Source organism: Mustela putorius, unplaced genomic scaffold (genome assembly GCF_011764305.1).
Source record: "Mustela putorius furo isolate JIRA1106 unplaced genomic scaffold, ASM1176430v1.1 tig00003834_pilon_pilon_pilon, whole genome shotgun sequence".
Lineage (NCBI taxonomy): Eukaryota > Metazoa > Chordata > Mammalia > Carnivora > Mustelidae > Mustela > Mustela putorius.
In genome coordinates, this window is record NW_025421987.1 from 105,343,963 (window position 1) to 105,356,733 (window position 12,771).

Here is a 12,771-nt window from a genome sequence, read left to right on the forward strand (position 1 = left end):
GGGTTTATAACCCCCATCGACTGTGGGAACAAGGGAGTTGAACTGCCCTGAAAATGTGATCATTGGTAGTTAAATCATGTATCAAAAAGACTAAAAATTGCTTTATTAGACATTACTCTTAAACTAAGACAACTCAAAAATGCTTATTTCCTCAAATAACCTTCCCCCATCTCCATGCTTTTCCTGATAAATTATTCTCCAAACCAAGAGAGAGGAAAGCAATGATCTGAATCCTGCTCCTCTGCTCCTTTCTACAACTTTGTATTTCCCTTTCAGAATCTCACCTCTGCTGCCTAAAAACTAATGACTCATGAAAGATTTTGCTGCAACCTGTAGCAAAATTAATTAGAATTTAAATCTGTTTCTGACATCATTGGGGAGGTAATATTAACTATTGGTGAAAAGCACACACTCTAAAACTAGAGTTCTAGAATTCACACCTGGCTGTCTAGTTTTAAACCGTGTGACTTTTGAGCATGTTATTTAACCTCTCAGCTTCATTCAGTGATCACGTAAAGGATGATCAGAGTACCTATCCTGTCAGCTCTTATAAATATTAAATGACATACTGTACACATAGAGAGAGGTTACTTATTAGCACAGAGCTTAGCACATAGGCACATGCAGTAAATGTTAGCTGCTGTTGTCAGAATGTCACTGTTTCAAAGGAAATAAAAGATATGAAAATATTTACAGCATTAATGTTAAAGATTTTCTTTCAGTTTTTATCTGTGGGACTTAAAATCTTTTTGGTCCAGAAATGAAAATACTAAATCCTATCTTTGGAGTGTAGGATCCTAAACTTTTCTCTAAATAATAACTTCAGTCACTTCCTTTTTAAAATGTCTTCTAGAGCAGCCTCTATCAGGATGCCTACCCCCCACATTACATCTCTCCACCCATCTATCCAGTCTGTCTGTCTAGATACAGAACTAGATATATAGATATTTTTACTTACAGCTTTTGTTATGTGTAATATTCATATTAGCCAACATTCATTAAATTCTTGCTGTGTACCAGAAATGTGCATTATTAGCATTTAATCATTTACTAACATTTATAAAGCACTTAGGTTTGATGTGGCACACAGTGAATGCTGTGTAAATGTTTTATAAATGAACTCTGAGTTGAACATTATTACCTGTATTTCACACAGAAGAAACTAAAGCTTAGAGAATTTAAATAACCATATATAATTCCCTTACTAATGGGATAATCAGTATTATCTCCAGGATGAAGAAAAGCATACATGAACCAGATAATTTGTTGTTAAATTGCCAAAAGGAAAACTTGCTGTGTGTCAGTTTGAAATTTACCAAGACACTAAGGTAGGTCATGTGCCAGGCATTCTTAGGAAGCAGTTTCATCTGTTTGGAATGAAGATGAGAAAGCTTCACCAGAAGTGTTTTTATTGAGGAATCCTCATGGGTTAGGAGGATCTCTTCAGGAAGAGTGAATTCTTCCTGAAGTTATTCATTAAGTCTTTACCACATACCTTTCTAAGAACTCTGTGAAATGCTGGAGATTAGGTATTAATAAAAATGCTCATAGTACATATGGGAAGACAGAGAAGCAAGCAATTTTAGTTCCACATGGGAAGTGCTCTAATGGGCCAAAGAAGGTTTTCTGGAAACATAAAGGGAGTGATCAGACTTAATGAATCAGGAAAGATTTTCTGGAAAAGATGACATGTAGTAAAGCTGAAAGATGGATTTACTAGGTTAAGAACCTAAATGATACCATTCTTATAAAATTTTAAGTGCAGCAAAAAACAAAAGTTAGGAATTAAATGTTGAATGGAAAGTGGTTATGAATAAAAGAAAATGAAACCTCTTTTTGCTGGTTAGGTAAAGAAAAGATTGTTGAATAGTGAGCTGCAGATCAGTGCAATGACCTTAACAAGGCAATAGGCTAAATATTTCCAGGAACTAAAAAGCTGATCTAGAACGAACACATGTATCTGATAATTTTTGAAAACACTGAGAGATGGAATGTTTGATAGCAAGTGAGGAACCTAACATGCTGCACAAATGTGAGACTTCATGGAGGAAGAAAAACAATGGGATTCATACTGTGTACTTTGTGATTTAAATTCTTTTTTTTTTTTTCATTTAAATTCTTCAGAAGGGAAAGCATAGCAGTAATACTTTTAAGTCTCCCCATATTAAGAAAATAACTTAGAATGTTTATAGAAACTTCATAATTATGTAACATTATTATCAGCCTATAGTTTAGATACATACATACTTTAATCTGCTCAAATCTTTGTAAGTGATCTTCAGAAGAAGGAAGAAACAGCTCCTGGTCCCTTGAAGAAATTTAATTCTAATTACAGAGATAACATATACACTTGACAAATCAGCTGCCAGTGCAGGCCAGTGTATAATTAAATCCTAAGTAAGTAGGAATGATTTTGTTTCCTCTAGAAGTTAAAAAAGAATGGGAAGTGGGGACTGGGTAGGGTGATTACGGAGGGCTTCCCTAAAGAGGCATGAAAACAGTGAGCCTCTCCTAACTGGATGGCCCCACACATAATGCACATACAATCTGGCAAAAAGAGTTATTTCTCTGGTGACCCAGTTGTGCAGTGGGATTTGTTGATTTCTCAGTAGAGACCTGCCAGACTTCAAGTGCTGCTATCTGGGGCCCCGTGAAGGCCCAGCAAATAGGCCCTTTGTTGCTTGAGTAAAGGAAGGTTACAGGGGTCTCTGGCTGGCCTAATTCTTCCCCTTCTGCCGTGAATTGATCCTTAGAGATAGAGAGTCTTTGAAGAGAGGATAAGGTAAGGATAGCTGACATTTGATGGTTACATCCATTACCACATTGATCCTTAAAGCTCTTTCAGGTTGGGTATTGATATCCTCATTTTGTATATGAGAAACATGAGTTTTTAAATTCAGTAACTTACAGAAAGTCACAAATGAGTCGTATAGGTAGGATTCAAGGTAGGCAGTCTAAGCCAGGAACCATGCTCTGCAAGTCTGTGCTATAACTTCCACCAGAGTTCACTCCACTCATGACATTTTATGACTCTAACTGGAATTTTACAGATGAAAGTCTGGATAATACATGGCTAAACAGGACTGACACCATGATTCAGACTCCTGGCCCCCTTCCAGCACCACAGCTCACTTCCACTGTACTTCGGGAGAATACCCGGCCCATGGGAGAGCAGATCCAGGAACCTGAGTCTGAACATGGTTCTGAACCTGACTTTTTACACAAGTAAGTAGTGAAAATTCATGCTTGTATTAAATAAAAACTTTGTTAAAACATATTATTGATTAGTTCATGAGAAAAAAACCACAAGCAGAGATAAATAATTGATATTAGAAAATATATAATAAGTCTGCCAACACTTGTTAGATATCAGTTAATCGAAGTCCAGGGAACTTTAAAGCATAGTATCTCACTAAGTGCTGATCTCAGTTGAAGTTTACGGATTCACTGGGCAGATCTGTTTCTTCTCAGGGACTTGCGAAAAAGACATCCGGTTCACTTCCTTGGAAAGAAAGTCTATTATAAGAGTCTCTGCTAAGGTTCTTACTAGTCTGAACACCAAATAAATAGACTACTCCTTTTATCAATCCATTTAATTAATAGTACTTTGTCTTGGTCAAGTTTATATTTTAAACTTAATCTGTTATGGATTAAGATATTTGTCAGGATACTGGATAAATTCTGAGAACAGTTGCCCTTTCTCTAAGAGAGAATCAAAGCCCCTTTTTCCCACACTAGTAATTAATATGTTTTCTAGTACCAGGGCCCCCAAAATTTTGGAAAAGGCAGGATGATGGTATGACTTTTGCTATTAAAAAAAAACAACATTTTCTTTGTTATTTTCCATTCAACTTTGAAGTTGTCCTAGTTTTTTGTGTTTCTGTTCATACTGGGGTAATGCTATGAATTACTCTAATGGATTAGAGAATTCTCAGTTGAACTCAACAAACCGTAGCAGGTTGAAAAAGGAAAGAGGCAGTGTTAGAATTATCCAGATCCTTGGTTTTCATAAAGCATCTTTGCCCAGAGGATCTGCCTTTCTTCAAAGCTAAAAGGATAATTGTTGTCAGCCACTGCATAACAGCATTCATACAGGGTAGTCCGCGTTATGATCAGCATTCCCGCCCTTCTTCCTAAGGGATGAATTCTTCCTTATTTGAGCAGCCTGTCTTACTTTCCTGACTTTACCACTTGTTAGTTACTCCTCTCTGTGGTCTACTTTTCCCTGCTGTAGGTTTATCGATTTAATCAAGGTGGTAGCCGTACATGATTCAAAGAGAGCTGCTCAGAGAGAATTTCATGCGACAGATGTAATCTATTAAAAACCATTAAGGTTTACATCCTGTAAAATCCCCAAGAGGCAAGTTTATGCAAGTGTCCAAGTGCCAGTAAGTGTACAGGGCAGGTGCAAATTAGCCCAACATGCACCTGACTCCAGATCTCTTCAGAAGGACTAAGAAAAAAATGTGTTAATATCTTTCCTTGTTCAACTCTGGAGAGCTCTGAGCCACAAGACCAGCATCATTTCTGCCCCTTAGGGGACTGGTTGTCCAGTAGGAACACTTGTGAGTAGGGCAGCAGCTAGATACAGAGGTCTCAGAAGCACTCTTGTTTGACAGAGACTTGATTGGGTCTGAAAATTTAAACAGACACATTTTATTGAATTCTTTACATGTACATGGGAGCTTTTACCCATAGAATGAAGACTTGAAGAAGCTACCAAAGCAGGGAGCTTACCTTTTAGACAAAGAATACATTTGAGAAGAATAGACAAGACAAAGGGATTTGGACTAGGAGTAGTGGAGCTGAGACTATGTAGTCCATAACATCCTTAATTAGGAAGATAAGGATTAGTTTAACAAGGTGTGTTTGTAGTTTCCTCTGGTGCCATCTCTGGGTTGATAAGAGTCTGTCTCCCATAAAATAATTTATTTCCTGCCCTTAGGCAGAAAAGGAGGAGCTTTTTCTTTGTTCCCTGCTTCTTAATTGCCTTCAGCTCAAAATAACCTTTATCTCTGAGGCAGTATTTTGGGGTGACATGCTTCAGTTTCCTTTATACCTACCAACCAACCCTAGAGACTTAGGCATCTCTTTGGAGAACTTACTGGCATTTCTGCAAAGATAGATCCTTCGATAATGATCTGTCTCACACTTAACTCTCTAATAAATTCCAGCTAATTCCCCATACATGGGGATTAGGCCAGCCAACGATGGCCTTCTTGGTGTGGGACTGATTAGCTAAATTCATCTTTCGCCAGAAAATGAATAATGTATTTTCTTAGTCCTCAGATGCAGATCTCTTGGTTAGGCCAACCAAAATTAGAAGATTTAAATCGGAAGGACAGAACAGGAATGAACTACATGAAAGTGAGAACTGGAGTAAGGCATGCCGTGTAAGTGTTACATTAAGTATCACAAGAACATAATGACTATGTGATGCTGTTCATTTTGTGGAATGATGGCTCTCCTCTGACATTTGGTCTCAGAAGAGGAGTTAAGATCATAATCATAATTCAGGATATGCTGTGCAATGTAGGGTAGAAATAGAGGGTGTGGACTTCTGAGGCTTTCGCCATTTAAATCCTAATGCTGCCATTTGCCAGCTCTGTGGCCTTGGGCGGGCTCTAAACCTCAGTGTCTCAGGTTCTTCATTTGTAAATTTGGGATAATAGTACCAGTCACATAGAGTCTTGTGGGAATTCATACATAGCTAAATAATGTTAACTTCTGTTGTTACTGCATTTAAATTGTGCTTCCTTTTGCTAAGTGGAGATGAAATCTTGAATGAAACAAATGAATGATCCTTAATTATCTGTAGGAGTTCAGGATCATAATCTGTGGAGCCTGTGGGTTGTGACTGGAACATGTGCTTTCACTGGTTAGAAGACCTACTGTAAGAAAGAGCCAGGACTCCAAATTTGATGAGTCTGAACAGCATCTGATCATGCTTTTTCCTTATCAGTCGGGGCCTAATGGAGGAAGATGCTGAGCCCATCTTTGAAGATGTGATGATGTCATCCCGGAGTCAGTTAGAAGATATGAATGAAGAATTTGAAGACACCATGGTTATTGATCTGGTAAGGAAATTTCAGTACATTTTCTTCTGTTAAAATAAGTGCAAGTGTTGGTGTAAAATGATGCTCTTGTTTTCAGAACCCCATGAAAAGGAGAGGTGTAGAGGTTGTAAATGTAGCAGCAGGAAGGACCAGTGTAATTCTTTAGCACATCTGGATGAGCTTGTATTTTTCAAGTCTGCTTTTCTAAGCAGTCAGATTTTAAATTCTGGCAATAACAGGAACTGGCTCCTTATTACCTTCTTGAGAAGGGGCTCACACTAGATCTCTTAGTATAGTGTGTACATTTGGTCTCAGACTAACTTGGAAGTCTGATGATATATACAGTATTTTCCAGCATAGCAACCAAACACAGAATATGGACCGTATTTGTTTGGTGTGAAGTAAGAAATTATTGACTTTGTCAGGAATAGTAATACATGAGAGTTGTATTTTTTGTTTTTTAATTTCTATCAGAGATACATTTTGAAACAGTTACAGGTGAAGTAACAGAAAGAAAGAAAAAAAAAAAAAAAAAAAAACAGACTCACTGAAACAAGATTGGCCAAAGGTTTGACCGTTAAAGCTAGGTGATGGGTATATGGAAGTTCATTGAACTACTTTATGTATTTGCTGCGGCTGCTATACAAGTACCACTGACTGGTAGCTTAAACAACAGAAATTTTCTCACATTTCTGGAGGCTAGAAGTTTGAGATCATGGTGTCAGGGAGACTGATTTAATTCTGAGGCTTCTGTCCTTAACTTGTAGATGGTCATCTTCTCCCTTTATCTTCATATGATCTTTCCTGTGTGTCTCCTTTTCTTATAAGGATAGGAGTCAAAATAGAGTCCACCCACGTGACCTCATTTTACCTCAGTTATTCCCTTTTTATAGATCCTGTCTCCAAATAACCTGTCTTCCCTTCTGAGGTACTGGGGTTTAGGTCTTCAATATATGAATTTAGGGGGACATAGTTTAGCCCATAACATTCTGCTTGGTAACTTTTCTAAGAAATGTAAAGGAGATCATGTCACTCCGGTCTCTCCCCTCCCATCAGCAGCTTTCCGTCTACGTGCTTTGGGGAATGTAGGGATGAATTTTATAATCATTCCATGATTCAAAGGCATATTCTATGTTTGTATGCCCCAAAATTATTTATATGCATTTCCATATTCAGTTTATTCACTGTAATTTGAAATCTTTTTTTTTAAGTGTATGCTCCATGTAAAAGCCACATTCTTTTCCTTTTAAAATTAGATCCTCAACAGCTTTATTTTGTGGTACCTTCAGAAATATTAGCTGCTTACCATCTTAATGTAGCTCAAGAAGACATTTTCACTTCTCTTTCCAGCCCCCATCAAGAAATCGGCGAGAGAGAGCTGAGCTGAGGCCAGATTTCTTTGATTCCGCAGCTATCATAGAAGACGATTCAGTAAATGTTAAACTATTACTGCTTTTTATTTATGATTTCTGGGTCTTGTTATACATGAAATTAATTGTGTTTCTCATTTTTCTAGGGATTTGGAATGCCTATGTTCTGAAGTCTGAAGAAAATTTACAAATATGGAACTCTATTATTTAGAGCTAGAGGCCTATATACTGTGATAGCTTGTATGGGGGAAAAAACACTTTTGATGTGATCTGATTTGTTTTTTAATCAAATGATTGAGGTCAATCCCTTTTTGCAGTGGCAGAAGAGGAGCATGTAAATTACCCAAGGGAATGTTGGTGAATGTCACCTCAGAAAGACTGACCTGAAAAATCATTTGTGTCCTAATATTGGACTTATCCCAATACAGATGTGTGTGTTTTTCTGGAGGGAGGAAAAAATTTTAAATTTTTAAAACAGCTGTCAAGATAAACACTGTTATACACCTGTTTTATGAAAACAGCATTGAGTAAAAAAAAAAAAAAAAATATTTTTAACTTTATTTTCCTGTTGTACAATTTAAAAACCGTTTTAACATTTTGCCTTTTTATGTTTTAAAAGCTAACCATTTTTATTAAACCTATGAGTAAGCAGCTCATCCTAATTGCCGAAGAGTGTTTTGGAGCTCACTGGATTTGGTTGACCTTGTGGAACACAGAAATACGGAGGAGCAGAATATTGACAAGCTAAGATGAAATTCTGACAGTGCATCTCTGCCAAAAACCACACACCCTCTGTGGATATGGATTCCCAGATTTTATATACTCTTGAATAAAAAGGTTTATTTTTATTTATAAGGGGGCATAAAATAAGAAATGTCCATGCAGCCATTTTCCAACAGATGCTGTACACCATTCATTTTATATAGAATAGGGAGATTCAAATACAGTACATTTTCTATTGGTATTTGTTCTGTGCATTTTTAGCAACTTCTACCAGCAAATAAAGTATTCTCAGAAAAACAAAAATGGTTCTCAAGTTATCGGTTTGCTGTTTTTACTACTTATTTCATGCCCTGCCAAATTCAAGTTACATAGACTTCCGTTTTCTTAAAAAGATAATCATGAAGAACTTCTTTGCCATTCAAAAGTAATTTTAAGTGTAACATAATTGTGTCTACTTCCCATGCACTTAATACCTTATGCGCTGATTTTGTGAATTAAGTTTACCAATTATAGAAGTATGTGCTGCATAGAAGTCTGTGCTTAGAGGGTGAAGTTCCTAAGCTTACCTTGAAATACAGCTACATTTCAGTGTTAAATGTGCATTTTAATTATTTTGGGTAAAGAAATTATGAATCTTCAGGACAGCCTTCAGTGGTTTAGTTATGTTCTGCTTAGACTTTTATGACTTGCTGCTATTGTTTTTAAAAGCCCACTTAGTTTCTACCTTCCTGATTTTTTAAAGTAAGCCTCAATTCCAAACCAATCCATCCACAGCTGTTTGTGGGCTGTTTTTAAAGTAACTGCAACAGAATCATGAGGCTTTCCCTTCTTACCAAAAATGAAAAGCATTTTTTCACCAATCTGTGCACCCAATGATTATTTTTTGTTGGGAAAGCAAATGGATTATTCATTCTTTTAGTAAACACAAAACTGAGATTTTTCTCAATGTTTATACAGTTCTGAAAAAACCTGGTCACCAAAAATGTTATATCTGCTAATTTAGCAATTCCTGGGCTCCAGTTTGAGGGGCTGGGGTCTCGCTTTCTTCCAGGAATATGGGCCTCACTGGACATGAAGGGGCAGGAATACCTGGACTGTCCACTACTGCCAGCCCTGCCTACAGTTCTGGCCAAGGAGGAAGCTGGGAAGTACCCTGGCACATGCACAGAGTGATCCTTTGCTTGACAGTTGCATACAGAAAACAGATGCTGACTTAGAATTGTAGACTACCATGCAACAAGAAAAAAGGCTTAATGTCTACTCCAATGGGTTTGCAGTTCAGTTTGAAGTCAATCGAATTTTTGTATTTTCAGTGTCTCCTTGATTGGTTTTGCTAGTAATTCTGTAAATTGTACATTTGCAATATGAGGTTTTTTTCCTTTTGTACAATTTGAAACTGATGCTTCACCTTTCCTTTAATAAACTATTCAAAATCAGGCTTGTGGTAGTCGTCCTATTCTTACTAGGTAAAGTTTTAAAGAGATGATTTTCTGCTCTGGAGAATTTGTTCAAAGTTTGCACATTCTGATAATTAACTGTATCAGTGAGTTGTTTGGTTTTGCTGTTGTTCTAGGAAAAGAAATTTAGGACGAGTTCATTTTCTTTCATTCCCTGGAGAAGTCTGTGGTTCTCACAGGCTGAGTTTTCAAAGAGACATTCAGGGTTTGTAGCCTGGATCCTTCCCCTGCCTAAAATCCAGCCCCTAGGCTTATGCATGATTGCCACCTAACAGCAACCTATTAAAGATCATTTGGATTCTACAGGGCTGTGTGAGAGTTTCTCTTGATACTGGTGCCAGATATCACTCTTAAAAACTCATGCCCTACACTTAATGGTCCTGGCCTTGTTCTCTGGGCTGTGTTCATTACATGGCCTAAGATGTTAGTGCAGGAAACCCAGGGATGCAAGGGCTAAATCAGCCGGTGGACTCTCCAGGCAGCCACATAGGAAGTAGTAAGGAAGAGTCTCTGTGGCAGCTCATCTTTGGAATTAAAAGCTTAGGAAACTAGACCAGAGCTTTACCCAATGTGACTCTACCTTGGGACAAACTTGAAACCTCCCAGATGTGACTTGACTGTGACTCTCTATTGGGCCCTGCTTCCAGAAGAGAATCCATCAAATAAGGAACAGTGTCTTCATGGAAAATAAAGACCTAGTTGCCCCCACCTCGGGCTTTTGATACCAAACCAAACTCAGGTAAGATTCCATACCTGCCTTCCTAAGTCCCTTGCTCCATTGGGGTCTTCATTACACATCACTTTTTGCAGTCAGATGCTTCAGCGCTGAGCTATACCCTCATATGTCACTTTTTGAAGGATAGCTTTGTGCTCCCAAGGACACAAAGGAGGCATTACTCACCATCCAGAAGAGTATGTACATAGAACCTCCTTATTAAGGCTGCCACATCTACCCAGATGTGCTGGCTGGATTCCACAGAGGTCCCAAACTGAGGCTTTGCCCATTCAGTGGCCATAGCTCCTGTTTGGCATGGTGGAGATTCCATGCCTACAGAGGTGTAACAGTATGAGGACCAGTGGTGCTCCCTAAAAATATAAAACCCCAGCTCTCTAGAAATCCTTTAGATTCAGAAAGACATAAAATATATGTTAAACAGGTGAAGTGTAGGCTGGTCCAACAACTCTATTAAAAGGTGCCTAGGTGGCTCAGTGGGTTAAAGCCTCTGCCTTCAGCATGGGTCATGAACCCAGGCTCCTGGGATTGAGCCCCTCATCGGACTCTCTGCTTAGCGGGGAGCCTGCTTCCCCTTCTCTCTCTGCCTGCCTCTCTGCATACTTGTGATCTCTGTCAAATAAACAAAATATTAAAAAAAAAAAATTTTTTTTTTTTTTTTGAATTTTAAAAGTGTTAACTCAGTGTATGGGTGAGTGTCCTTCACAGGCTTCTCTGACTGGACAGACCATATCTAAAGCACCAGCAGCAGCCAAAGCATCAGTGCATCCAGAGGCAGAGAACTCACTGAGGAAGCCAAGACATGGTGAGAAGAGAAGCTGGAAGAACTTCCTGTGAACACAAGCAACTGGAAGGCTTCATTGTGAATGTGCTCCCCATTATTCTAGCAATTCAAAAAGAGGACTGACAGGTCATCACGCATGAGGTAGGAAAGCTTTCCAAATTTAGTAGCTCTTTGGGTTGAAACAATCCCAGTGGCACCAACTATGACCCTTCTCACTCCACCCTTAGGAGTTCATCCCACCTATTTCATCAGCTGAGAAGCAGTGCTCTGAATAGTTAGAAGACAGCCTTAGAGTTCAGACAAATCTGGCTGGGTTCCAATCACAGCTTCACCACTTTAGCTGTGGCTCAGAAAGAATTAGTTTACTTAAGGCAACAGGGACAGGCCCAATAGGACACTTGCAGTACCTCTTAAACTTTACCTCAATTCTCACCATATTACCTGCTTTCAGTTTAAAGACAGACACATGGCACTACTGCTCTTCTCTGCTCAGTAAACCCAATTCTCTGGCTGCAACTCTACAGTTTTCTTTTTCCCCTTAAGAACAGAATACCAGATGGGAAAGGCATTCCTCAACAGCAGCCACTGGAGAATATTCTGCCATCATTAAGGCATTCTGTCATCCATAGATGCTGGTCTACTTGCAAGGTCTTGCAGCTTTGTGTTTCCTTGGCCAGCAGGCTTGGGTCATTGGATGGGATTTTCTCCACCTCTTCGAGAGGCCCAAAACAAGCCCTTCTCATGTCCAGACTTCACAACCTGGTAAAACACATCTTGGACCCTCTTCCTCAAAAAGGAAAAAAGCACATAAGCTTGTATATGTATTATTTTCAAATGTACTATAGCAGTCATCCTCCAAATAGTCCAAATCTTAGGTTAGCTGACCCCAGAAACTGGAACTAGCCAAGAAATTTTAAGCTATTTGAGCCACATGCTAACCAACCTGCATGACTTCGTAAGAGGCCTGTAAAAGCCCAGGAGTCAACTGTCACTTCTTTCCCATGGTCTGTAGTCTTTCTGCTGGTACCAAATGGGTATAAAGAACCTCTGGCCAAACAGTCTTTACCCCTAGAAAGTCACCATCTACTCATGAAGACAAAAACATGTATACAGGAAAAAAAAAAAACGCATGATCAGATGCTTTAGAAAAAATACCTGTAATTACACCTGTAATAAAAGCTTGCAGGTCAAGATAAACCAAATCAGGTCCTTTCGTAAGCATAAGCAAATTGGAGCTATTCAACAAGAGGGTGTTCCAAGGGGTAATGATGGGGCTGAAGGCTTAAACTCAGTTGGCAAGGAAGGGAGGCACACAGAACCTGTGTGGGCTGAAGATTTTGGAGAGCAGGGTACTATGCACTGGAAGTGTAGGCAGAAGAATGCAACCAAATCTGAACCTAGAATTAGTATAGTAGCTCAACAAAATTTCTGGCTTTAAGGGTAGGCCATAAAGAAACAAGACGTGCACTTAGAGCCTGGCTACCTGGAATGATGGGGTGTGGCTGGTAGAAATGGGAAAAGTAGGTAAGATAGTCACATACTGATTTAGCTCAAGTTGAGCATTAAATGATAGAACATTCAAGCTCCTTTGGAGCTAAGGATCTAGGACAAGGGAAAGTCATCAGTGGTGGGAAGACTCAGGGCTCTC

General features: G+C 38.8%; 1 protein-coding gene across 3 annotated transcripts in view; it reads left to right on the forward strand.

Annotated features, from left to right (window-relative positions):
- Positions 1 to 9,585, forward strand: part of STAG1 (stromal antigen 1) — a 428,247-nt gene extending 418,662 nt beyond the window's left edge. For all 3 annotated transcript variants that reach the window (XM_013061415.2, XM_004762454.3, XM_045088872.1), the window contains 5 exons: positions 3,051 to 3,225; positions 5,283 to 5,393; positions 5,963 to 6,077; positions 7,407 to 7,487; positions 7,573 to 9,585. In XM_013061415.2, coding sequence (XP_012916869.1) covers positions 3,051 to 3,225; positions 5,283 to 5,393; positions 5,963 to 6,077; positions 7,407 to 7,487; positions 7,573 to 7,596 — 506 coding nt within the window. In that variant the 3' untranslated portion in view covers positions 7,597 to 9,585. The remainder of the gene's footprint in view (positions 1 to 3,050; positions 3,226 to 5,282; positions 5,394 to 5,962; positions 6,078 to 7,406; positions 7,488 to 7,572) is intronic.
- The last annotated feature ends 3,186 nt before the right edge of the window (positions 9,586 to 12,771 follow it).